This window comes from Cyprinodon tularosa, unplaced genomic scaffold (genome assembly GCF_016077235.1).
Source record: "Cyprinodon tularosa strain WSP-4 unplaced genomic scaffold, ASM1607723v1 ctg229, whole genome shotgun sequence".
Lineage (NCBI taxonomy): Eukaryota > Metazoa > Chordata > Actinopteri > Cyprinodontiformes > Cyprinodontidae > Cyprinodon > Cyprinodon tularosa.
In genome coordinates this window covers 487,560-514,688 of record NW_024038856.1, presented here as the reverse complement: position 1 = coordinate 514,688, position 27,129 = coordinate 487,560, and the positions used below count along the sequence as shown (strand labels likewise).

At 42.3% G+C, this 27,129-nt stretch overlaps 1 protein-coding gene across 4 annotated transcripts; it reads left to right on the top strand.

Annotated features, from left to right (window-relative positions):
* Nucleotides 1-238: 238 nt before the first annotated feature.
* nfkb1 (nuclear factor of kappa light polypeptide gene enhancer in B-cells 1) lies at nt 239-26,864 on the top strand. Of its 4 annotated transcripts, none has more exons than XM_038286644.1 (22): nt 239-568; nt 2,548-2,591; nt 3,268-3,349; nt 6,544-6,584; nt 7,375-7,473; nt 15,731-15,882; nt 17,692-17,855; nt 18,342-18,500; nt 20,317-20,421; nt 20,726-20,817; nt 21,181-21,319; nt 21,429-21,563; nt 21,649-21,756; nt 22,820-22,975; nt 23,063-23,189; nt 23,261-23,375; nt 23,448-23,649; nt 23,961-24,130; nt 24,223-24,325; nt 25,082-25,221; nt 25,293-25,523; nt 26,472-26,864. In XM_038286644.1, exons 2-22 carry the CDS (start codon nt 2,553-2,555, stop codon nt 26,685-26,687), a joined length of 2,775 nt encoding a protein of 924 aa, XP_038142572.1. In that variant the 5' UTR covers nt 239-568; nt 2,548-2,552; the 3' UTR covers nt 26,688-26,864. The 4 variants fall into 4 exon arrangements, with proteins under 4 accessions (XP_038142572.1, XP_038142570.1, XP_038142569.1 ...); XM_038286642.1 differs by having other exon boundaries at nt 240-568; nt 2,516-2,591; nt 23,060-23,189; XM_038286641.1 differs by having other exon boundaries at nt 241-568; nt 23,060-23,189.
* The last annotated feature ends 265 nt before the right edge of the window (nt 26,865-27,129 follow it).

The window sequence follows — 27,129 nt, the reverse complement described above, 5'->3', positions numbered from 1 at the left end:
GTTTAATTAGGCGTTCCCTCTCAGGAGCAGGTACAGAGTTGTGAATGTGCATTTCTTTTTTCTTTAAGTGGAGAGCGCGTGTCTTTGCATAAAATCACGAAAAACCTCCACTATAATGAGGCGGACCCTCCGCGGGGACGCGCAAACGGGGGGTTGGCGTTTAGGGGTTGGTTTGGGATTGAGTCCTCTCTCACTCGGCTTCCTTTTGTGGTTGATCTTAGTCAGAGTGAGACCTCCTGTCAGATCCGCTTAGTGTCGGCGCTGCTCTCTGCTGCCCCCTTCTGGTAAAACTGAACATCTGAGGGAATTTCCACTGGGGAAGGAACTCCAATCTCTTAATTCTCGGTGTCACCTGGAGGATTCAGTTTTGCGTAGATTCGACTGGATTAAACATCTCAGTCCACTGTGACCAGCGATGGTTTCGTGGAGCTGAAATCAGTCTGTGAGAGTGAGTCTGCGGATTCTGCGTGTAGAGGAAATAATGACGGACATGCGTGAACTAAAGTGAAGCGGAACGAGCCCCAACTGTCACACTTCAAACTGACTTCCACCTGAGCGAGCTGACAAGGTAACATCATGTTTACTACACATTAACAACAGTGAGCAGACCAACCGGCTCTCTACTTTGTCAGAACCGCGCCTTGGACCGGACCGGACTGGTACAGCTCCGCTTGCTTTGTTGTGTTGCTTACTTCCTTATTAGCCAGGTAACTTTGACTGAGGACACAATGGGGTTCCTTTAATAAAACCCAGAAAATGATTACAACGCTCAACACAGCTCTAAAAACATTTTTTAAAGCTGTGATATTTGACATTTAATCCGGCTCGTATTTTAAGAAAATTAAGTATTTATTTTAGCCTAAACTCTGGAGTCTTAGTATGTGTGAAATCTGTCTTGTCCTTAGTGACAAATGAATTTATTAGTGAGAAAATAAGAAAATAAAAAATGCTGCTATCATTATAACTGCCAAATTGATGGGCTCCTTATTCTATTTATATTGGTGGTAGAAAACAATCTGCAGTCATTACGTATGAACTGGAATCGTGAGGTTTTTATAAATTGGGGTGATTTTTAAACGGAGTCTCGTAGGAACCTGAGGCGCGCTCCCGGTGGCAGCGGGCACAGGTAGCGTTAGCAACCGCGACAGGACCTTGAGGGACTCGGTTAGGCTCGAACACCAGAACCGAGAGCTTATTCGCGATGCTGCTGCTTCTGTGTCCGTTTTTAAAAGTGATTTACAATTTACCTCCGCGAAGCAACAGCAGTAGTACCACGGGTGGGATGTTAGCTTTTAGCTCGGAAGCTAACTGACAAGGAAGCGCGTTCACAGTGGATATGATGCGGGGACGTGCGCTGTTCCACAGCATCAGGTGTCAGGAGAGTAAAATATAAATAAAACAAATCAAACAATACTGTTGATTGGTAATTATGAAAGACTAGGGACACAGTGTAATTATGAAAGACCAGGGACAACAATAATTATTATTTACAATAATAATTATTGTTTTGAAAATAAATATTAAGTTTTTTATAATGTAAAAAATATGTGATCATAGAGCGTTTATTACATCTAAGATAGGTAATTGACAGCTTTGCTGCTAGAATAACTCAAATATATCGAAAAAACTAAAGTTTCTAACTGGTTTCTTTTTTTAAATGTATAGTAATTAGTTGTAGTGCATTTCTGCTGCAAACCAATGGCTTTAACAGCTGTGTCTGCATTTAATGTTGGGGAACCGCAACGCTCCATTCTTTGTCCCCTGATCTTCCTAGTGTATTTTCGTTTTCATTTAGACCCACTTTTGAGATGTATAGTATTGAATTTTATTCATCTGAAAATCCGGATGTACCAAGCAGACATTCTTTGTTCAATTTTCAGAGAAAGGCCATAACATGGATGGAGATGGACATCCTAAACAAAAGCAAAATGAATATTTTTAATTATCCTGGCGTTTTTTTATTTACCATTTGCACGAACATATCCCTGATTTTTCTGGTAATACATTTTTGCCTCTGCAGCTTTGTGACTTCCATTCCAGGTCTCGAAATCAAATGAATCTAATTAAATCGTTTTTATATCTTCTTTATAGTAGATATTTATTCAGAGCTGACAAAATTGCATAAAACTTTGCACAGATATTTTCTTTTTGTGCAACTAGACTTTGTATGGATATCTATCAGTAAAGATTCTCATAATGTTGTTAAAAATATGCATCTAGAATAAAATGTAGTTAAAACTGGAGTTGTTTTATATCAGCTGCTGTTACAGCCATTAATATCTGGAACATTTATGCTTAGGATTTAGTATTTTCAACCCTAACGGCAGTCAGTAATTACATGTAATAGGAAACACAAATCAGGGGAAGTTACAGATTGAATTTGTCCACAGACTTTTAAAAACATTATTGGTATTTTTTAACTTCACAATATTGGAGGATTTCTTTGATCAAAATCTTAACTTCAATGTTGATCAAGTTTTCATTTGTTTTTTTTTTTGTTTTTTCAAACTGTTAGTGTAACTGGGGCGCTTTGTGTGATATCTGCAGACACGATGGCTGCTGACGACCACTATCTTCATGCTACCAGCCAGGTGAGCTCACCTGTGTTCTGCTATACGATCCAGCTGGATGTTAAACAGCTGCCAGAAGCTTCCTGAACACAGAAATGATGAATTTAGATTTCTGGAAATACCCATTTTAAATTAAACCCTAAAAGCAGAGAGGTTTTAGAAGGGCCCAAACCACACTAAACAAATAACTATCCCATTTGTTTAATTTTTGTTTGTAATTCATCCATTCCTGAGTTGTTGTACTGCAGGACGTTGTGTTTGTGATAACTGTGAAAGCTGAAATCAGGTGTGTTCTCCATGGTGGAAGGACTTATAAGGTGATGGGAGAAAGAATAAGAGTTTTGCAGAGTATGAGCAATGTTCCCTCCAGGAGTGGAGAGACGCCTCAGGTAGAGAAGCTGGAGTGAGTGATGGAGCATCAGGAGGAACCAGCTGTGTCATCACAGCTGGTGTCTGCTTAGAGGTTTACATGTAGACAGAGACCTAATGGAGGGACTTTATATCCCTTCTTATTTGAAGCCACAGCTGGAGTAAGGCAGAAAATGGATTGGAGCAGACTCTATTGTTTTGTCTTCAAATGTCTGACAGGAATTGAATATAATGTTCTGCTATAAGCTCCTGGTGTTCCATTAGAACCCAGAGAGGTTCTGTCCTGCTGAAACACGAATGATGTTCCACAGCTTTTTGTCCGTTGCAGATTTTCGACACCATGTTGAACGACCCATCCTGGGAGCTCCCGCACTTTGCAGCGATGCCTCATACCCCATCCCTGCAGTCAGGTGAGTACTTTCACCTTCCTCACCTTCATGGATCTATTTGTGTTTGTTCTCCAGAGCTGCTCGGCGTGGCCACGGCCACCTACGAACCATCAGGTAGTTCAAGCAACAGGTTCTGATTATTTTCTTGCCTCGGGAAGACAGATAATTCTGTTGGTCCGAGGACAGGTTGGCTAGCAGAACCTTTTCTTTTGGTCTACCTTGGCGCTAACACTGCTACTCTTCTGTTAATTTGAGGTTTGGCTTCACTGTTTCCTGTTTGGATCCGCCCATCCACATGAAACTGCTCTGATGTTTGGGTTTTTGGTTGAACCTCACTCCCTGCTTGATATTCCCTCTTTCACAGAGTAGAACTTGTACAGGTTCTGGCTAAAGGCTGAGGAAGGGTGGTGAGGTCTTATGGTTCTGGTCATGATGGTTCTGGTTTAGCAGAGACTCTTAGGCTGAGCCCATAAAGACATTTGAAGTTTAATCACTTTAATAATAATCAGGTGTAGATTATAAACTAGAGGGTTCTAGTCCTGGTTCTAGTGTGGTAGAACATGTTTTCCTCTGAGCTCTGACAGTTACTGGTCTCACTAATGCTTCGTTGTTTTCTATGCAAACTAAGCTGCTTCCAATAGGGCCCATCCATGGAGCCCCAATGGTCCCAGATCTTTATCTTTTGGTCATTTAAGCTATCCAGAAAAGGATTAAAATATTAATGTTTCTAAAGTAATAAGAAGTTCGCAGAGTTTACATTTATTTATCTATCTTGTTTTTTTAACATAATATATTACATTTTATTAAGAATGTAGATTTATTATTGATTGATTGATTGCCTGACTATATTGATCTCACAGTGGAGAAATGTACTCGTTACATCAGCTCAATAGTCAAAAAGAGGAAGAATTTAATATGTTTAAAGTGTTTTCTTTATTTACATTTTAACTCAATTTATTTATCTGGACTTTTAATTGCACAATTTTCATTTCTTTTTTCAAAACGTTTCGGTTCTTATATATGCTAATAATTTTATAGTATATGCTAGTATTCACAGCATTCCAAGTATTGTATTTTTTTTGTATTTTTTTTCTATTTATCTTGGTTAAATAAAAAGTTAAATTTTTAACATTGGTATGTAACGTTTTTTTAATACCTTAAATAGTATTTATAATTAAATGTATGTCGTGGTTCTTTGTGCACGACAAATTGATAAAGCTTTTTATGTCTATTTTAGATATTTGTTTATCTACTTATAAGAGTATTTTAAAACTCTTAGTTTTCTTGAAATTTTAGTTTTTTTAGTTTAAGTAGAATAGAACAAACCAAATGAAGGTGCAGCCTACTACCACTCGTAAAGCTAATAGCCAATCACAGACAGGCAGCGCAAGGCTGCGTTTACATCCAAGCTGTTGGCAGATATGAAGGACAGAATACAGCACACATAAATCCAGGCCTCTAGGAGCGTTTGATCAAACCTGATCCGATCATTTATAACCCTCCTCCTCTTTCCTCTATTTGCTTTTTAAGCTCAGCTTGTAAAACAGGTAAATTTGGGGGTTCCCTGCAAACTTGAAGCATCAAATCAGATTTGCTTTAGAAGAAATTCTCTATATTTTTTGCTTGACTGAGGGTAAACCAACAAATCATAGAAATAAAGATTACTTATCATAATTTTCAGTTTGCGGTATGCTTGAAAGGTGTAGAATGGCCTGATTTGACTTGGTTACTTCAGACAACAGCAGCCCTTGTTAGTCCCACGAAGGAATGAATGAAATGTCTGTTCAGCTGATGGTTGGCTGTTAAAACACAAAAGAGCCAGCAATGGTCAAATGCATGAAGTAGGGATTGAAATCGATGTTTCTGCTTCACAGCTGTAGGGCAGGAAAGACTAACAGAGAGTTTCTGTTTGGATAAACGAAATAACAGGGGAAAGGAATGAAAGCAAAGTGAAAGGGTAGTTTCGTGACGCGCCGTCTCTGTTCTCGCTTCCTCTTTCCCGTGGCTGTGAAGTAAAGAAGAAGCAGCAGACCTAATCTGAAGCTCTTGGTGTTGAAACTTCTTTCTACTGTGTGCAGACGAGTCGTGGGAACATTTCCGAGGTTTTTGGGATCAAATCTATGAAGTTTCTGCTCGGAGCACACAGGAGTCTCACAGAAACAGACTTCTCCCCATTTTCCTGCCTTTCCTCACTGTGGTGCTGATGTACTCACACACACCTGCTTCTTACCTGCAGCTGAAGCTCTTACCTTATAAGTCTTTGTTGAGCAATAGTTTAATGCAGCTCATGAAGCTTTTCTTTGGAAAGAATTGTTGCTGAAAGACGGTCACTGCAGATTTGCTCATGTGTTGTAGCCTTGTTAGATTGATGGAGGAATGGCAGATGGACTCTGTTTACATATGTGACATCAGTGACTGGAATCCCGCAGTAATTTGACCACATATGGACTTTATGGTCGACAAAAAAATGTCACTTCTCAGATGATATGTTTAAAAATCAGCAGAAGAATCAGCAAAGCATGTCATTTTTAACAGTTAGAAATAGCAGCTGGGTAGTTAACACGAGGATATTTTAATATCCCTACTGTTTTCTCTTTCTTGTTACCATATTAGTTACGGTTTCTCACTGGGTTTTAAGGGTTTTTTTTCTATCATGAAATAAATATATCGTTTTAGAGATGACATCATGTTTATAGCTTATCTGAGCTAATGGAGATCCGTGCGGTTATTTTACTAAACTACTCTCTTCAGGAATAACCCCATGTATGCAAAATGAGTCCTATTTCCATTATGAATCAGCTAAAACGGAATGGGACTGACTCTGGTTCAGAGGGGAACAAAAAAGCCAAGGTGAAACTGTTTCCTTGTTGAGTTTTCTGTTCAATGTTGACACAACAGCTCATCCCGTGAGTATAGGGGCTTTTTTCTGCTTTCTAGTTGCCACATCGTGGCTGTTCTTCTCCAAAACTCATCAAGTTGTATCCTCTATGTCCTTTAATACAGACTCATTGTTATAGCTCTGCTTCTGATGGGATGTTGGAGGGTTCAGATTCAGGATAAAGAATTTACTGATAAGAAGAACTGTTTGGATGGGACTGTTCCATCTACATGTTGACAAAGCAGAAAACAAAGAGAAATAAAAAAAAAAATAGTAACATTTCAGGTCTGAAACTAAAAGAAAAATCTGACTCAGAACATGTTTTTGTTTCTTTTAGTGGACGCACCGTACTTGCAGATCTTGGAGCAGCCAAAGCAGGTGAAAACCCACCCAGTCATGCACCCTCTCATTTCACAGCCGTCATCCTTCAATCACAAACAGAAGACCTTAGAGAGAGAAAGGAAGTCGTCTGTTTGTGGTTCTGGTTGTTGTTTTTTTTTTTTTTGTTTGTTTGAGGAGGATTATTCTGCAGACACATCTTATGCTAGACTCAAATTTGAATGAATCCACCTTCTTTTAAAGATATTTAATTTGATCAAGCTATTTATAATCTGTGCTTATTCTGTCAATGTAAAGAGGTTCAGGTTAAGAAAGATGGGGAGACATCATCAGTGACTTTCTAGATGGAACCGTCTGAAACTAGGGTTAGACTGTCTGAAGTCCATCAGTTAAAGCATCACTGAAGCCATCAGAAAGGAGGAATGATTATCAGGACCACGGTTAGCTAAGCTAGTAGACCTCTGGGAAAGTATCCTCTGAGGGTGGAGACGTAGGACCATGATGGACTCAAACATGTTTGGAGGAAACCAGAAACAGCAGATCAGAACAAACACTCTACACCTATTATGAAGCACAGTGGTGGCGGGATGATGATTTGGGCCAGTATAAATATACATTGAGTAAACAACCTAGACCTAAATATTCCAGAAACAAATTTGACTCTATCTCTTTAGCAGATGACCCAAACAGGGTCATAGCAGCTCCATGATCCTAATGTTCTCCATTTGCGCTATAATATTTGTTATTTAGGAGGTCATGTAACAATGTTGACATGAAACTTTCCATTCAGTGTTGTTCTCTTCACTGTGTGGGTTTCTCTGTTTTGCAGCGCGGCTTCAGGTTCAGGTACGGCTGTGAAGGTCCGTCTCACGGCGGTCTACCAGGAGCCTCTAGTGAGAAGAACAGGAAGACATACCCGAGCGTGAAGGTAGCCCTAACGTCTGTCTGCTTTCTGTGTTTGAACTGGGTGAGCTTTGAATGGAGGACGGTGCAGACGGAGCCAATCTGGCTGCACCGAGCCTCACATGCAGCTAGAAGCTGTGAGCATGAGAGGAAACACTTCCTGAAAACACTGAGCTGACTTTATCTCTGCTCAGCGCCTCTGTGGTGTAAAGGTGTCGACAATGAGGTCTGCTCTCAGCGCAAAGTTTCGTATTCACAGATCACCAAAAATGATCCAACATAAAATATGAATGATAGGAAAATCAAGCACTTATTTACATTTTAAAGCAACTTCTTTACGTACTTTCACTTTTTGCATAAATGTTACCCTGACATTAACATGAAGAAGGCCAACAGCATGTTACCGTATTGGGAATTTTGTTAGCTTACGGTTCTGTATGAAACTTATTTCAGTCTGCCAACATCAAATATAAGCATATATATGATGAAATATTGTCTTTGCCACTGTGGAGTATTCCTATTATGAAAGTGTTTCTTCCAAACCAGAAGGAAGATGTTTGATCTATTGTGGCACTTCTGTCTGAAGGCTCTACTTTTGGAAGTCTTAACAAAGTCAGAGGGATCTCACGGCCATGAGATCAGCTATAAAAGAACAGTTGCTTCCCTGTGCATGCTAGCTGCTAAATTAGATCGTTTGTCTCAACTTAGGACAGAAATTATCATGCTCTGCCACACATCACCAGAGAAACCAGGGGTGTTGTTTACTGGTGTGAAGGTAGTACTTCCTGGAGGGGGAGGGTAATGACAGCTCTACGCAGACCTGTCTTGTTTTTCCAGGACAGGGAGGAGCAGAATTCATCAGGATTACTCAGACATTTTTAACTCCTTTCATGAAATAGACCCTTTAAAGTGAGGGGAACCTAATATAGGTGAAGCTAAACATTCTGCTAACAGTTTCCAACATTAAGCTTGAAAGTTAAACTGCTGAACGAGAACACTGCTATTAGCTGTTAGCGAACATGCAAAAGTGTGCTCAGCACTCTTCATCATTATAACTGAATGGCCTAAGGGTGTTTAGTGAGATGTTTTTGTTCTCATGGCGCCTATATGCTCTGCATGCTCTGTTTCTATGGTCGTAGTGAAGTATAACGGAACAGGAAACGTCCAGCAACTGGAGCTTCCTCCAGACATGATGAAGAGACATGCGGGCCCAGACCCAGGTCCAAAAAATCCTTCTGTCCTGCATGTTTTTCTTGCAATGTTCCAGTCAAGTTCTTAAACAGGGAGCTACAGAGGACTGGATAACAGAGTGGAAAGGTTCACTGTGCAGTTTTCATTGCACCAATTCTGTCTTCAGACATTTTGCCTCATTTGCTGCTTTAATCAAAGTATTTTTACATGAGATTTCTTTTTTAAGTGTCAACGGTTAATTTAATACCAATCAACGAGTCGCCTCCTCCAATATGGCCGCTCATCATGGCACCAGATGGCCATCTGAATCAAAAGAGCTTCAGTTTGGATTGTGATGGAACCAGGTTTCTGCAAATCCTTCATGTTTGAGTTTTATTTCCTCTTGAACAGAGCAGGTTAAATGGGTTTATTGTGTTTTTAATTTATCCTGGAGTGGGCGTGCTCACCTTATCCAGACAGCCAGTACCAGCCGGGCTTTCTGTACGGATGTTCTGAGGGATTGAACTTGGTTTTGTATGATGAAGAACAGAAATAACACCTTTAGGTGGCGCTATGCAGGGCTAAACATGTAATCTGTAAGGTTTTAAATCAAAACCGTCCATCTCTCCTCTGTTAGATCTTTGATGCCTTCTGGACCAAAATATTTCTGTTTTCTGCTGATGTTTGGACTCTGAAACTCCCACGTTTGGAGGAAATCCCCAGATTCCTGTTGCTGCCTCTTTTTGTTTTTTTTTTTCCTTTTACTGTAAAAATCCAAACGTTGTGTGATTAATGGGATCTACATGCCCCAACACACACTCCGCTCACCTGCCCGAACATCTGCTGATCAACACGGAACAGGCTCTGATCCAATGCAGGTCAGCTATTTTAAGGGAGGAAGTTCCTGGATCATCTGTCTCGTTTTTCCGGGCCGGGATTTGACTGAGGACTTGTCGGGATGATTCTCAGGTCTGTTTACAGAGACCTGTTTTTCAGGAACACTTGACCCTGTGGGGTGGTGTCAGGTCATGTTCTGCTCCTGTGTTTTCTGTTTTATCAAGAATGTGATGATGAAGTCACAGAACCAAAGCAGGAAGCGGTGTTCCTCTGCAGGCTGGTGCTGCTGAGGCGTGTTTGCATGCCAAGGCTGTGGAGCGGGAAAACCCCTGTGCCCCGTGGGACAGCAGTGCCGATGGTTCTTACTCGTCCCTTTTGTTTTCTCTTAGTTACATCTTCTCCTTATCAGCCCAGATTTTCAGCTTCTGCACTAAGTTTCCTTGACTTTTGGATTTTTAACTCATCTTGATCTTTTTCATTTCTTGTTTTCTGGGAATAATCTGGAGAAAAAAACATCATCTGCTGCTTCCTTGTATCAATGAGAACCCTGATCAGTTTTATTAATGCATGCAAGTTAAAGCATCTGGCAAACTTCATCCAAATAGTATCACTAAGCAGGTTCAGGATCAAAGCTGTCATCTTGTGGAGACGAGTTGGTCTCAAAGAACCATCTGAGCCTTAAGGAAGAATTTCCAAACCTGAGTTTTCTCAGTTCTGACTTGGTTGGGGAGCTATGCTGCTGAACGGAAGCAATGTTCCATGTGTTCCTGCAGTGCACCCTCTAGAACTAACAGAGGGTCTACTTACTTTTTACCTTTATTCACTAATCCATCCATCCATTTTCCGTCACACCTATCCCAAGCGGGGTCGTGAGGGGTGCTGGTGCCTATATCCAGCTGACTAAGAGTGATTAACAAATGTCTGAGAAAATAGATCTCAGGCAATGTCGCAGTCGCTGTAACACATACCTCTACAGGAGCCCTTTCCTGCCCACAGCCAGAACCAGCTACTCCTCATTCAGCAACATTTAATTATTATTAGATTACTTTTAAATTGCTTTTTGCTGCTGAGAGTCTGAACCAGTGTTTATGCTTCCATGATGACTTATGTCATCAGTTCACCTGAAGAACCTTCCAGAATGTTTCTCCGACTTTTCATCCTTACACCTTTTTTTTTTGTGTAGTCCAAAAAGACTGATCCCTCTGGAAGGTCAGAATCCTTTTCGGGCTCGCTGTCTGTCTGTCGCTCTCGGCAACCTCTGATCCGAACAGAGCTGGCCCGGACCTGTCCGACAAGGAGCCTGTTCTAAAACCGCACACGCCTCTGCAGCTTTCATGTCTGTCGGGAATTTCCTCCTCACGACACCCACCGCTAATTACAAGGAAGCAGCGCTGCGTCACAGACAGGAAAGGTGCAGAGTTTCAACTTTGAGGTGAGAGCGCGGTGTCAGTGCCGGCACCCACTCAGGCCCAGAAGCACTGACACAGTTAACCCCTCGCTCGTGCTGCAGTGGCTCGTCACACCAACAGATCATGGGCTTCAGCCAGGCCGGAAAACGTCCACATCTGAGTCCAACCTGCATCTACTTCACTCAGAGCTTCCATGCAAAGCTACCAACTACTTAAACACCAAAGAAGAGCAGAATTGCTGTTTGATTCTCAGCCATCATTCTTGTAGGAGCTGCCCGTTCTTTTCTTTTGTGTGTGTGTGTGTGTGCTCCGGTGTATTAGTAGAATAAAAGCACAAACGATCAGAATGCTGTTCAGCCTCCAAGAACTCCAACAACATGGCATTCTATTTAAAATGCTTCATGATGTCATGGAAAACCAGTTTCACAAGCTATTTTCAGCTGAGTGAAAAATCCCAGGCTGCTTCAGAGCCCAACATGGCTCTGGCTCAGCACCTTTAAAGGTTTTATCTACAGATATTTCAGCAGCGTTCTGTGCATTAGGGGACTTTAATCTTGGAACCCCAAATTCACCGATGGAGTCCCACAGGGACCTGTTCCTGGTTCGGTTGGCTTCTCTCTGATTCGGTTCAAGTTCAGACAATTATCTATCTAGCCATCAGAAGTAGGCTTTGAAGGTCCAATCCAACGGTTCTGATGGTAACATTGTCCTACTGAAGGACCCTTACTGCTCCAGTTAGTGCTGATCTTAACCTTTAGACACATTTTTAAAATGTCTTAAAGTTTTTCACAATCTGCACCAGTTGTTGATTTTTATGATCAGCGTCTACATCATAGGAACCAGACCACATCTGACATGTTTTCCTCGCCCTTCCTCTGCCTCCTGGTCCGTTTACGGTTGATTGTTTTATTAGATTTTGAAAGCTTTGAACTGAATTGCAGCTGGATTTCTGATTGCAGGCCAGGAGTCCAGGTGAGCAGAAGCTGCTGGATGTGTCAGAGGAGCAGATTGAAGCTCCTCAGGTTTCAATAATTATTAGTAGAACAAACATTTGTAAGGAAAGGATTAAGGAAGCAGGTTCTAAAAAGATGTAAAGATGGTGACATAATTTGGTAGAAGTTATTCAATACAGTATAAAACAAGCTGCAGAAGAGAAAGCTCATTAGAGATGTTATGTTAGCATAATTAAGAAATAAGCTGCTTTTTGGAATGAAACCAAAACAAAACCTAAACCAGAGTCAAAACTCAGGTCTGCTGATGTCAGATAGAACCAGATGCTCCTGACATGGCCACTCCCACCTCATCTAATGCACAGAATGTCTAAGCAGGTGGTTGTCGTCACATTTTGGATAAAACTGGTGATCCTGCAGGTTCTGCTCAGGAAACTGGCCCTTATAATCCTAATAGTAAACGTGTTACGTGGAAGTACAGTCTGTGCATTATTACCATTACTGGGAGGAGGATTAAGCAGGATTTTAGATATTTATCTTTGTTCTGCAAGGTAGATTTTTCATGAGCTGTGGTTTTAGTGAAGCTCAGACAGAAACAAAGGGAATGTGCATCATTTTTACATGTTTTTCTAGACTTGTGTAGCCATTCTTGGATCTAAGAGAGAGTTTCTAAAACCTTGTGTAGAGCAGGTCGGGGACTGAGAGCTTCTCTGTGGGTCATTAGTTCTTCAGCTTCCTGTTTAACAGTTTCAGGTCAGTCTGGGTCTTTTTTTTGACAAATTCAGGCGCGTCATTTCCCTTTCAGTCTCATAGTGTTTAAAACTACTCCGTATTGAATCTAGCAAAGTGAAACAGGCAAATGTTTTTGGCTCTAAATTGAAGGAGCGCTGTCCACCTCAGTTGGCTGAGTGGAATCATCCTCTTATTGAAGTCAGTCTATCACCAGAACCTTGTGTTGATGACTGGATTGCTTTAAATGCTCTCTAGAACACCCCACAGCTCTGTGTCCAACGGTCCCTGAACATCTCTGTGTCGGCCTGATGTTTTGGATGATGAAGTACAGATAAAAGGATCTTTAGATTCCAACACTGCCCCCTACAGGCTACACTTCCAGCACAACATGGAAGGAACATCATTTGGAGGTGGAACAGGATGAGTCAGAACCTCTGATCTCCTTCCATGCAGGACTAAACCATGGGTTTTAATCCTTTTCTGATCTGCAGCAGCTCCTCTTTACGTTAGAAATCTTAGAGCCTCCAACATTAATCATTGCTGTTAGTTTTAATGTCAACGTTCTTTATCTTGGTTTTTGTTCATTTGTTCTGTTCCTTCAACCCGATGAAACCATTGCAGATGTTTTAATGACTTTCTTCCTTTGAATCAACACCTGGAGAGAAAGAGAGCTCAAAGTGCAGCAGGTTAGATTCCAGCTTCTGTTTCGACCTGTAGCAGCTGTCAGGTAGCGCTGACTTACCATGTGAACAAGCCAGGAAACCCTCAAACTGCAGCTCTCGCTCTGATTCTAGGAACCACACTCGTCTGATTCTTCGCTTTGAGTGGCCGACAGAACCAGGAAGAGGAAGTGGGCTCGGCTTTATTTATTGCAGCAGTTGCAATGTTCCTGCAGGCAAATGTCTGCAGCGGCACGGCTGCTGACACACAGAGAGCAGAATCAGAAAGAGTTTCTCATGTGGTTGCACACAGAGATAACGAAAATTAACATCTGAGAAATCCCTGAAAGATAAAACAAAAGGAGCCTATCAGCATTTGTCTTTTTTTAGGGCCTTTAGTGTTAGATTGCCTGTGTGCTGGAAGAAAAAAATGATTTACTTGGTGTAGATCCCCAGTCATGCATGCCAATTCAGTCAAAAGTGTTTATCCAGTTACTCGCTCCGTGATGTTTTTTTTATTATCCTGGATTGGTAATTCCAGGTTCATGGAAAGGACTCGCGAATAAAACCGTTAAAGCCAGAGGAATCACTGGTCCACCTCCCAGTGAGATATCTCAGCCGTCTTCAGTCAAACCTACCCACCTTCTTACTGACGCAAGCATTTCCAACGGTTAGAATGCAAAGAATGGGAACTGTGATAGATCCTTGGGGATCAGCAGACTGGAGCATCTCTCTGTAAACACAATGCAGACCCTCTTCCCTGTGAACCAAACACCATCTCTGGAGTTCTTTCAAGAAAGCACTACAGATATTTCTCTTCGATTTAATTTATCACAGTGTGTAGAAATATTAACTGATAGTGGTTGTGATGAAATCCCATAAATATATATATTAACTATAAATATTATATTATATATAAAGTACTGGAAATGATCATGTTTGGCATTTCTTTAAAATCTCATGACCTATTATTCTAATCTCTGCTTTAAAGTTAGCATAAAATATACTCAAAATTCACATTTTAAACTGGTATTGTTCTCATTATTTGTAGATCCAAAAGAAATATGAAGTGTTTAGAAATAACGTCCAATAAAGCTACTGTTGGTTTTTTAAAAACTTTACCTTTATTCCTTCCATGTAGCTAACGCTGCTATCCTGCCTTGAGCCATTCTCCCACATGACAACTGATGCGGTTGCAAGTAGATGAAGGTTAAAAAAAAAGAAAGTTAAACAATATATTTTATGGTGAAAATAACAGTGATCGCTTGGGAAAGGTGTTTTTTTTTTACCCAAATTAAAATAAGATACAAATATATCTTTCAAGCACATTATTTTCCCTTAAAATAGGGAGTTAAACTGTTGAATCAAATTAGATTTTTGTTTCATGAGGGACAGAGAGTCCAAAACCTGGCCAAGGGACAAAGCTCATATTGCAAAATCCATCCATCCATCCATCCATCCATTTTCAGTAACACTTATACCTAGGGGGGTACCGAGGGGTGCTGGTGCCTAAACTCCAGCTGTCTACGGCAAGTTACGGAGAGTAGCCAATATAAAACCATATTTAATATAATGAAAATAGTAATTATATCTGGGCTCCCTAAGGGGAGCTGCTGCTTCTTGTCATAAAAGGGGGTCACCTTTGGTGGCTGATTTAATCAGAATGGCCTCTAAATGTGTGTCCTACCGGGAAGAGATCCCGAAGGTAGACATCTGAACTCTGTAGATTGAATGCATATCGCATCATGACTAAGAAAACCTCAGATTCTCTAAAAGGAACCAGAAAGAGTCACTGGGAGCTCCAGGATCTCTAGACTGTAGTCCTGGACCTGCAAGGGTTGATGGATAATATTTGGAAACCATGAAGTTGGAATATTAATTAACTCAGATTTTCCTCTTCATTTTCTCAATGTCTCTTTGATCCTCTCTAAGCTTCAGCATCTAGATGACTCAAATCTTTACCCGTGTGGGCAGAAAGGAAAGTCCATCTGACTGAGATGGTTGGCATGTAAATTTAAGAAGAAAGACTCTTTATGATTGCAGATTATAGACCTGGTTTAATGGGATTATTGCTCTGACTTCTTTTGAACACAGCCATCACTGCTCAGTCTGAAACTTTGCTCTGATCGTCTATCTGAATCACAAAACATCTGCTGATCTTTTTTCAAACTGTAAGAAAGGTGGACTGTTTTCAGCTCATCTTGCTTCACATCTGGGCGGCCTAAATTCATTACCTCAGATATCACTTATGTCAATGGAGGTAAGAAGTTTCAGTGAGTCATCTGTACCAGGAGAAAGTTTCTCTGAACCACCACAGATAGACTGAAAAAGTCCAAAGGTCTGAGTCTGTGTGACTCATCTGTGAAGCTCAGAAACCTCATTCTGTCTGATTTCACCACTCATCATCGAATATTTGCAGCCAGCAGCTTCCTCTTTCCACAGCGTCCTCCTCGTTTTTCTAATTCTCTGTTTTCCCTGAGGGCCCAGCCTGCGTTAACGCCGGCGTTCTGCTCTGTGTATTTCAGATCTGTCACTACCAGGGTCAAGCCCGGGTCGTGGTCCAGTTGGTGACGGCGCAGACCCAGCTGCCTCAGCTCCACGCACACAGTCTGGTGGGGAAGCAGTGCGATAAAGGCATCTGCATCGCTGACCTGCAGTCCAAAGACTCCATCATCAGGTCTGAACCCTGCATGTTTCTTAGGGGTGATGGTGTCACAACCTGATCCTTCCAGGAAGCACGATCCCTACCATCAGCTCGTTTGCGCATGCGCAAAAGATATGCATCCGGGCCCTCGATTTATTTATAGTTATTATTTAAAAATAATAACCGTACTAAACTATAATGTGTTATTTGTTAATTATATATTTACTGGGAAAATAAATGCCTTAAAATCCTGTTTTATCAGTCATCTGTGCCCGATCTGCACCGGAAATGGGATCCTATGCTACTTCCGGGAGCTAACTTCTTTGACTTTGGATTTAAACATAAATCTCGTCTTTTTGAGTTTTGTTTTCCTTTCGTGTTGCCATTAGGGTATATTGCACTTAATATAAAGAAAGAAACAACTAAAATGCAGATGAACATGGTTTAATCATATGTAGCTGGACTACACTAAGCATGCCTGATGATGACATCAGACAAGCTGTTTTAAAAAAGAAAATGTAAAAAGCATCAAAATTGTCTCAGAAAAATCCTAAAACATTTTTTTAAAGGTGTGTATTGGCATTCTTTAGTAAGTAGATTATTTTAGTACCATAATTAAATGAATTATGGAAACTGCGCAGAGCTGATGGTACGAATCGGGCTTCCTGGATGAATCGAATAGTGACAGGTGGGCTTGGAGTAACTCCGCCCACTTCACACATTCTGTTTTCTCAGTCAGACTTTAAATTGCTGATATAGAATAATCAGTTTAAAATTAACTTGATTGTTAACATCCTCCATAAAACATCTCAGCCTTTATTCTGACATCATTCAGATTAGACTCTTTACTTTAAACCAAAAGCCCAGATGATGTCACAGCTTTGTAAGCCTCTGATGAGTCCGTAACTCATGAGTTCTTCGGAGGATCACACCTACTGCTTCCTTGTTTGACATCCTGGAACCATCTACATAAATCAGCCCAAATTTTAGGAAGAGGAAGATGGACCTCCTCCAGTCATCATCAGTTCATCCTTCAGTCTGAATTCCTGATTGCTGAAAATTCCACCTTCATCTGTTCCAGTAGAACCATGATGGAATATCCAGCCATCAGCTGAACACCTTTTAAAGATGCTTATGAGGCATGGAGAGAGTCCTTGTCTGAGGTGAAACATGTCCAGAATAAACATGGACTGAAGGACCACTCAGAAATGAAGAAGCTGCTATCCCAACATCAGCATAAAAAGACTATATTAAGATTATATTTTGCGAAGGAACTCAGAGATTAAGAGCTACCTACTAGTAATCTGTGTTCTGATGATGGTAAAACCAAAAATGTTTGGATCTAATGGTCGTCTTTCAATTTGTAAAAAACCCCTAACATCCTCCCAGCTGTAATGTAGAGAGGTGGCAACCTCATGCTGTGGGGTTGTTTTCCTGCAGATTGTATCATGAGGGAACATAATTTTGTCAAATCATTTAAGCAAAATGTGAAGACTTCAGACAGGAAGCTGAAGCTTCGACTCAGACATGTTTTCTAGAAGGACGTTCCTTAGCCTACGATTACAGATGGGTTAGTTTACACATTAGTCTGCAGTATGAGTAAAATAAACTTAGAAATATTAGAAATATTAGACAAAGAAATGAGCACATTTACTGATGGAACTAAATCTGAGATAAGCTCAACGATTTTCTTTAATTTTTTTTTTTTTTCTGTGTTAACATTTTCTGCTGCAAGAAGTGAAGCAAGAAGAAGGCATCAGTTAGTGAGAGAAACAGGCTGGGTTTGGATCTGGTCTTCCTCAATAGGACAAATTCTTACTCTGCTTACTGCTTACTTTGCAGTTTTCCCAACCTGGGGATTCTCCACGTGACCAAGAAGAACGTGGCAAAGACCCTGGAGGAGCGGATGATCGAAGCCTTCAGGATGGGTTACAACTGCGGGATCTCCATCCACCCGGAGATTGACGCCCAGCAGGGAGAGGTCAGAGTCCCACGGGACCTTACAGGTCAGTGATCCTGATATATATAGTCTGAACGGACCCATCAGAACCAATCGGGGGTGTTTAATCTCTAATGTAAATATAGGACTAAAATGTGCTGCTAATCCAGTTTCCTTCTGGGATCCAGATCTTTTTATGATCACAGTAGTCCGGTTCTCCAAGTTTCTTTTCTTTTTTTTTTCACTAATTTTGAATCCTTTACCCGATCGTTTTCAAACATATGGAGCATTTTCAATTGAAAAAACCTTCCATCAATTATCAAAACTTATTTTACTGTCAGTTGATGTTTTTTATTGATTTTTATAATGAAAGTAAAACATTCTTGTCTGAAGATTTTATCATTCATCAGTGCAGTCATTGTTGGTATTTGTTTATAAACGTAAATGTTTTTTTTTCTTTTATGAAAAGCCTCTGTATGGGTTCTGAGGATGCGTTGGCTCTCCTCTCTCCATCCTGGTTCTTTTGTCAGCTTTCTTTGTCTTGTGTGTTCAGAGCACCAGCGTAGCGTAATAAGCAGCGCAGCAGCCAACCAGGCCAAGGAGATGGACCTCAGCGTGGTCCGCCTCATGTTCACCGCGTTCCTCCCTGACAGCGACGGCGGTTTCTCTAGACGACTGGAGCCGGTGGTGTCCGATCCCATCTACGACAGCAGTGAGTCCAAACGTCCACGTGCAAAAACATTTTAAGTGGCTTGAATTACAGATTCCTGTACCAATTTTTATTTTTATTTTTTTGAAGATGTAGCTCCTAAACCAGAACACAATTCACATTCTGCAGTCCTCTGTACAGAATAAAATAGATAGTATGTTGTTATTTTTGTACCAAACATATTCTAATAAAAGGTCATGCTTATTAACGGGGAAAGGTTATTTAACCTGTCTTTAGTAAACTTCACTGTTGTTTTATCAGTGCTATGAAACCTGACTGAACTTCAAACGTGTCATCACAGAGGAAACACTTAGAAACGGTTTGGATAACAACCGTCAGGGTGATTTTCACACCTGAGGTGTTGAGTCAGTTTAAAATGATCTCTGCGTGTTATGTGGTTGTGTTGATGTAAACATGGGTCTGGAACAAATCAACCTGTCTCAGCTAAAAGCTGTTTCCCCCTTTCTACTGTTGGGTGTGCATTGTATGGTGGGATGTCGTAGACCAAAGAAACACATGAAAAATGGTTGCTTGTCTTCTTCAAGCATGGATCTCCTTGCATCTTTCAGAACCATCAGGTCTGCTCCTCAGATCATCTTACCTGGAATCTTAGAACCCAAAAGGAAGCTGGTTGAAGCTGGTCTCTGCTTGTTTCCCGCTTCCTCTTGTTAAGTTAATATACAGCTGCTTGTTAGGTTCTCTTTGAATTTCTCTATTCAATCTGATGCTTTTTAGCTCTTCATTATGGAAACTAGAGGCGAGTTCATGTGTGGATGATGAAATCGGCTCTGCTGTCCTCAGCAAGGTTCACTGTTTCTCTTCTTTAGCGCCTCCTGCTCTCATTTCCTTCCCTATGATCAGGTTTCAGAACTCTGCAGCATTTCTCTGAGTTCCAAGCTTCTTAACCAAAACAGGGCTCAGATTGTCAGAATCACCAGTTCTCCTAAATCTTAACTCCACCGTTGTTGTCATTAATGGAGGTGTCCTACTGGGGGTCAGTCTTTCTCGGCTGGGAATCTGGGTTTTAAAATGAGCAGTTCTTCAGACCAGAATCTTAGAGTTTTCCTCCAATTTAAAATAGTATCTGAAAAAGATTCTCGGGTGACAAAAGAGATCTGGCGAGTTTGGATCTGCCTTTCCTGGTCCGGGAGTCATTGTTATCAGAGGGACCATCTTCCTCTCGATGTGGAGAAGCAGCAGCATCACTCCAGGCTTTCACTGCTTTTATCATTGCTGCCTTTATCCAGAGCATAGATGGAGCCGGAAACCCAGAGCTTCACCTTTTGTTTCAGCTGCCTTTCGTCCGGATGATCACAGCAGCTTGGTCGCCATGCTGGTGGACAGAAACGAGGACTTGGGTTCCCTTTTCTCTCCCTGAAGACCTTTTTAGTTTAAAATAAGGCTTCAACTAACAACTAGTTTTCTAATCGATTAAATTATCAAGTTTTTTTGTTTTTTTATTGATAATCGAATAGCAAAAGGTTCCTTTAAGAAGATTTTTTACAGAATTAAACCATATGAAACGAAAACTTTTCTATGTGAGGAGTTCTGGATAGAGCATATTTACAAAACAAAAATATATATATGTTTTAATTATGGTATAATTACTGCTCTATGTGGGTCGCTCTGTCACCTAAAGGCAAGTCTTAGAGTCTCTATTCTCCAGTTAACGATTAATCGATTACTAAATTAGCTGACAATTATTTCAATAAACCATTAATCCGAATAATTTTTTCAGCCCTAATGTAATTAAAAAGGGGAAAAAAATATATATTTTTTTCATTCAATATGTATTTAAAGAGTGTCCTTCTTTCCTCAGAGGCTCCCAACGCCTCAAACCTGAAGATTGTAAGGATGGACCGGACCGCTGGCTGTGTGACAGGAGGAGAGGAGGTCTACCTGCTCTGTGACAAAGTCCAAAAAGGTGAGCATGGTGGTTCTGATCAGTGGATTAACATTTATTTAGGAATAAATGCCCTGAAGTACAAACCTGCAGGCAGTTATTGAGGAGAGAGCAGCTGGAGGCTTTTCCTGGTTGGTTTTTACAGGTTTGTTGTGTTGGAGGAAGTCCAACTTCTGGGGTTTTCCCCTCTTATATGCAAATCCCAGATAGGGAAGAGGCTCCAGCTCTATGAGGCCCTTTTTCCTGCTTCAAACTTTGCTTTAGTTCGGCTCTTATTAATGTTCAGGACTCAGATCATTCATGGTGTGTGTGTGTGTGTTTGTAGATGATATCCAGGTACGGTTCTATGAGGAAGATGAGTCGGGGCTGATCTGGGAGGCTCTGGGAGATTTCTCCCCCACTGATGTCCACAGACAGGTCAGTGTTATCACTAACAGCGGCGGCTATCTCAACAACAGGCAAAGTCCAAACGGCAGGAACCGTTCCAGGGCTGTGCTTCCTGCTCTGGCGTGAACCTGGGGCTGTAAAGCTGCTGCAGGATCAGAGGGTCAGCAGATGACATCAGCCTCACCTGCTGCCCGTCTCACTGAACATCTGTGGTTCTGCAGCCGCTTAGCTTTTAGATTCGATTAGACCCGAACAACGCTTCAGCATTTCCCACAATGCTTTGTGAAGAAAATTTGACCTTAGGTTACGATGGTACTTTGAGTTCTTTTTTAACTTCATATCACTTTGATATTTTTTTCTTTTTTTTTTGCCATAATGTTGCCATGACGACAGTTTGCGATCGTCTTCAAGACCCCAAAGTATCGAGACCAGAACCTGCAGAAGCCGACATCTGTGTTTGTCCAGTTAAAGAGGAAGTCTGATAACGAGACCAGCGAGCCCAAACCCTTCACCTACCATCCTCAGATTATAGGTTTGTCACCTGACTCTGCACCCAAACCTGATTAGATTTGTTCTAGTTCTGTTCTAGGAGGCCCTCTGGATCCGGTTCAGGTAGTAAAAGACTAATTTTGTGTTTTCAGATAAAGAGGAGGTGCAGAGGAAGAGACAGAAGACGTTGCCCAACTTTCAGGACTTCAGTGGACATGGAGGAGGAGGAGGACTGTACCGAGGAGGTCCTGCGACAGGAGGAGGACCAGGCTCGGCAGGAGGAGGAGGTGAAGTCTAAGTATTTAACATAAAACATGTTGGAATATGTTCATTTGGGATTTTAGTTTAGAAAGTGTTTGTTGTCTTCTGCAGGATACTATCAGGGTTACACCTCCTACAACTATGGAGGAGGGGGAGGAGGTGGAGGATTCTCCACAGCTTACTCAACTGGACTTGGAGGAGGAGGCGGCATGAAGCACAGTGAGAAACACTGAAGATATATTGGTTGTCCATATTTAAGGATTCAAGCTGTTTATCTACAACTCCAGTGTTTCATGGATCTAGAAATAATAAAGCTGATCTGGGTTCCCAGGTTCTAAGATATTTAAATCCATCCTGAAAAAACAAACAACAGAACCAAACATGTTCAACACTCATTATTCACTGAGCTGTGAGACCCAGGAACCCAGTGTCCATTATGGTCAAACATCTCTATTACGATCTCACCTGTCCCATAAATCTTGTTCTTTAACCAGATGCAGCTTAACTAACCCAGGTCAATATGTAGAAAAAGAAGGAGTTCTCCCTCAACATGTCCAGAAAGACAGTCAGGTTCAGGAACATGACCTTTAAACTTTAACCTGCTAACTGAGACCTATGGAGTCTCAGGTGAGGCTCGTGGATTTCGAATCATTTCTCTGAGCTTCACGCTCTGATCTCTGACTGAATCTGCTGAGACGTCCACTACTGGAAGATGTGCAGCTGTGCGACACGTTCTCTCAGGAATAATCGTCTCTCTGCTAAATGATTGACTTCACATGGATTGGAAATGACCTCTGACCTTTCCCAGGTAGCCTGGGGGGCAGCAGTTTCTGCTCTAAGATCATTGCTGATGCTGTTCCATCCTGGCGTTGAGTGAACAAACACCTGGATGCTCAACGATCTGGTCAGCAGGTCCTGACGGTTACCGAAGTTCAGGAACCCTCTTAGGATGAGCTGGTTTTAACTCATGGCTTTGGTTCTGCTATTCCTAGCTAATGGATGGAGCACAGAACCTGGAAAGACTAGAGCTTTAATCACAAAGCAGATGACTGGAGTCTAGATTTTAACTGTTATTTTAATGTCACTACAGCTCAGTTAAATTTTTTTTTTTTTGTTTATGAAATAAGTTTTTTTTATATATATATATAGAAATATAAAAAAATCTAAAAGACGGAACCCTGAGATCCTGAGTGTGTTCTTATGGTTCATCAGTGTTCATCAGCTGCATGGCGACACAAAGCAGTTCAGGGGTAACTGGCTCAGACTGGTTTTTGTTTTAAAGCTTTGCAGGGTGGCGGTGTGGACGACAGCGATGACGACAGCGACCCAGACGATGACCCGACAGCCGGGGCTGTGCTGCTCGGCCCTGTCCAGTCAGAGGGCCCCGAGGACGGGGATAGGAGTAAGGATGGAGCGGTCAGCTTGAAGCCTGGAGCAGGTTTGTTTCTTACATGCAGACGACACCATGATGAGAGATTTCATCACTTCTGTTTCTGGTAACATTTCAACATCTTTGCTGCAGAAGATCTACTGATGGAGGCGACCCACAGGCAGCTCGACGCTCTCTTCCGATACTCTGTCACAGGCGATTCAGCATACCTGCTGGCTCCACAGCGCCCCCTGATGACGGCACAGGATGAGGATGGCGACACGTCAGTACAGACACATACAGACAGACGTGTGACCGTGACTGTTGCTCAATAATGCTCTGCTCTCTTGACAGGGGGCTGCATCTAGCAGTTCTCCACAGCCAGCAGGAGGCGCTGATGAGCCTGACGCAGGTAGTGTCTGCTCTCACTGGAGAGGAGGTGCTCAACATGAGGAACCACCTGCACCAGGTAATGGGGTTCTCCAGGAATCAGAGGTACCTGTAACCTGGATCCACTCTAATGGTCTGTTACCTTTACCAGACTCCTCTGCACCTGGCAGTTATCACCCAGCAGAAGAAGGCGGCAGAAGCGCTGCTGCTGGCTGGCGCTGACCCGACTTTGACGGATCGTCATGGCAACACAGTTCTTCACCTGGCAGCGCAGCAGGAAGGATGTGGGATGGTGGAGCTTTTGATGCAACACAAAGAGCTAAGAAAGCTGATGGAGTCCAGCAACACAGCAGGTTATGACACAAACACATATAATCGTCTTGCTATATGTAGTGAGGACCATGTGGTAACTCCCACTCATTCTAGTCATTATCAACCCTTTGTTTGCCCTAACCCTTACAATAAACCTAACATTACCAGTGCATACCAAACATTAAGCTTACCTCAGGTAACTTCTTTATCTTAATCGTAAACGTTAGAAAAAAAGAACCAGCAAAATGTCCTAGCTTTGATGGTAAAATTGGATAAACTGTCCTTACCCTGATGAAAACAGGAGCACACACAAACATCCTGCAGCTCACGCTCTCTGCCTCCACCTTCACAGGTCTGTGTGCCATACACCTGGCAGTTCTGGCAAATCGGCTGCAGGCTCTCAGAGAGCTGCTAGTAGGCGGAGCCAACGTCAACGCCCAGGAGTGTAGCTATGGGCGGACCGCCCTCCACCTCGCCACAGAGACTGACAACGTGTCGCTGGCCGGATGCCTGCTGCTGGAGGTAAGCAGCGATCAGTCAGAGAGGGGATGGACACCTGCAGCCATCTCTGTCAATTGCTACTAAGGCTGACATTTTTGTTCTTCTGTTGCCAGGGAAACGCCAAGGTGGACTGCTGTACCTTCAACGGCTCCACCCCTCTCCACATTGCTGCAGGGCGCGGCTCCGTCAAGCTGACAGCTCTCCTCATGGCTGCAGGTAGGGGTCGCCAGAATCAGGTGTTCATGCTTATTTTTCAGACCTGAACGTTGGTCCAGCTAAGAGTAAAGCACATGAAGAACCGGGACTATTCCTCCCCCCGATGGTGGGCGGCTTCCTGTGTGTTAACATGATCATCTGTTATTCCTATTTTCTTAGTCAGACCAACACAGACTGGGTCAGAAATGAGGCATATGCAATAAGATGTCAGTAGTAAAAGAAACAGCAAAAATGTTTTTTAGAAATGAAGATATAAAAAGTGAGGCGTGCTTCTGTGGTCAGCCGACCTGTCGCAGAACTCTTTAGAACCTCCTCTGGCTGCAGGTCCAGGTGTTCTGGAGTTTTTGAACATATACAGACTTTGTTTATTTATTCTATTCATTTCAAACTCCTTAGGTTTGATGGAGAACATCTGAGAACACCAGTTTTCTGATCGTGCCACAGATTCTCAGATTAAGGTCTGGACTTTGACTAGGCCATTCAAACCCATTATTCTGCTTGGGTCTAACCCGTCCTTTATATCTCTAGCATGATTTTCAGGATAGTTCTCCTGCTGGAAGATTAACTTTCACTTAAGTCTCCCCATAGATTTTCCCACAGCATGATGCTGTCACCACCATGCTTTACTTTGATCTCTGTTTACCTGTTTCTTCATGGTTTGTTTTAAACTTCAGAAATTATGCTTCAGTGAAGGTCAGATTGAAGTTGTCTGGATATCTTTCTAGTTTCTCTTACGTTTCCTGCCTTTTGTTTTAGGTGCTGACCCTCAGAGGGAGAACTTTGAGCCACTCTTCTTCTCCGAGGAGGAGGAGGAATGTGAAGAAGACAGGGAGGATGACGATGATGAAGGCTACGTACCCGGAACAACTCCAGTCAACATGGCCACCTCGTCTGAGGTACATCTACACCAACACGTGTGTGAAATCAGAACTGAACCAGAATCCTGACTGTGTGTGTGTGTGATCAGGTGCTGGACCTTCTCAACGGTAAAGAGTACGAATCAAAGAGCCAGCGAGCCTTTGTCGCTCCCCAGGGTGATCTGTCCAGCCTGGACGTGGAGGTGAAGCGTGCCGTCTGCGGAGCCCTGGAAACTGAAGGATGCTGGGAGAACCTGGCTCACAGCCTTGGCCTCGGCATCCTGAATACCGCCTTCAGGATGAGTCCTTTTCCGGCCAAAACCCTGCTGGACAGCTACGAGGTAACGCAGACCAGTTACCATGGTTATAAGCCAGCACATTGAGTCCTCGTCTCCATGTTCGGTCCTGTCCAAAGTGGTGAGGAGGACTTTTAAAGGGCTCTTCCTAGGTTCTCCAGGCTCCCTGAAGTCTTCCAGAGGTGGTTTATGGGTTCTGGCTGCGGCTCACGTTCCTACCTGAACATGACAGCAGTTTCTGCAAAGACCTGAAAAAAGAGCTGGGGGATCCCCCGTCATTCACTCTCATTGCAGCATAAACAAATAACTGGTTCACTTTTCTTGTGTTTGTGTATTTTAAGTCTGATATTTCTGGACTTTTTGGAGTCTGATGCTGAAGCTGTGAATGGTCACTGCTGCCACCCTCTGGTTTAGGGGGAAACTGTTTGCACTGCCATATAATGTTAAAGAATCCTTTAAAAATCACCTGTATCCAGATAACCATCGGGATCACACATTTTAATCAAAAAACCAAATTTGATGGATTGTTCCTTGTCATGAGGAGCACCTCTGACAAAACTGTCCTGCTAACAGACAAACAAGCAGCTTCTGGGTGGAGGTCATGACCTTTGAATTATCTTCTTTGAGCCTTTTTTTTTTTTATGATGGGAAAGGAAAGGCAGCAGAGAGGATGGCCTGGTGTAACACAAACTCCCTTTTCTTCACCTCCTTAGAAAATTAGTAGGAAAGTGGGAAAAAGTTATTTTCCTTATTAGAATTGGGTTCTGCCAGTTTCTTTGTCACATGGTTTGGTCCCTTTTTCTGATTGGCCTAATAAAGTAAATGTGACAACACTCACTGTTACCAGAACCAGGTATTTGATTGGCAGGACAGGATTCTTCATTTCTGGATTTAAATCAACCTGTTAGTTTTGGGCTGAGTTTTAGGTGACCTCAGCTGTTAACCCAGTCTGTTTCAATCAGCTGGTTCTGATCTCTTCTGTTTATTCCACAGGTTTCAGGGGGAACCATCTCTGATCTGCTGGCTGCTCTCAGGTCAGCGGGGGAGTGCAGGGCACTCCGCATCCTGGAGGAGGCGCTTTGTCAGAACCAGGAGCAGAGCGATGATCCGGCAGCTGAAGCTCTGTGCCCTCAGGTTCAGAACCTGAAGCTGGAAGCTCAGATTGACAGCGGGGTGTGTGACAGCGGGGTGGAGCTCTCCACAGCGTAGCCGTGTGATTGGTCCAGATTTCACCTCCTCATCATGACTCATCAAGGCTTAAAGTTTCTTAATATTTGAGCAGAACTGTTGATCCGATTGGACGACCAACCTCTGATTTTTACTGACAGGAAGAGAACCGGTGCTGCAGCTTCACTTCCAGTTTCTAAACAGCTCCCTGAAGCTCAAACATGAAGAGCAAGATGCACTAGGTCCTGATGAAGCTGAGGCATAATGGTGCTAGAGGTTCTGATCCGATACAAACAGGTCTGAATATTGGACATCTGTGGTCCCGGGAGTGGTTCTGCTCTGGATGAACAAAATATCAGTAGGAGAAAAATCACAACCTGTTCAGGACCTACTCAGACCCAAATATCAGAACTTTAACTGCTAATGGTTCACGGCAGATGATTGGGTCAGAACCATGTGATCAGCAGGAAGCAGCAGAACCTGT

Bases quoted from the DNA above. Each gene is read 5' to 3' on its own strand.
- nfkb1 (XM_038286642.1), top strand. From the start codon at position 2,553: ATGGCTGCTGACGACCACTATCTTCATGCTACCAGCCAG. The intron at 18,501-20,316 runs GTGAGTCCAAAC...TTCTTTCCTCAG, and splicing joins CGATCCCATCTACGACAGCA to AGGCTCCCAACGCCTCAAAC. The intron at 24,131-24,222 runs GTAAGCAGCGAT...TTCTGTTGCCAG, and splicing joins CCGGATGCCTGCTGCTGGAG to GGAAACGCCAAGGTGGACTG.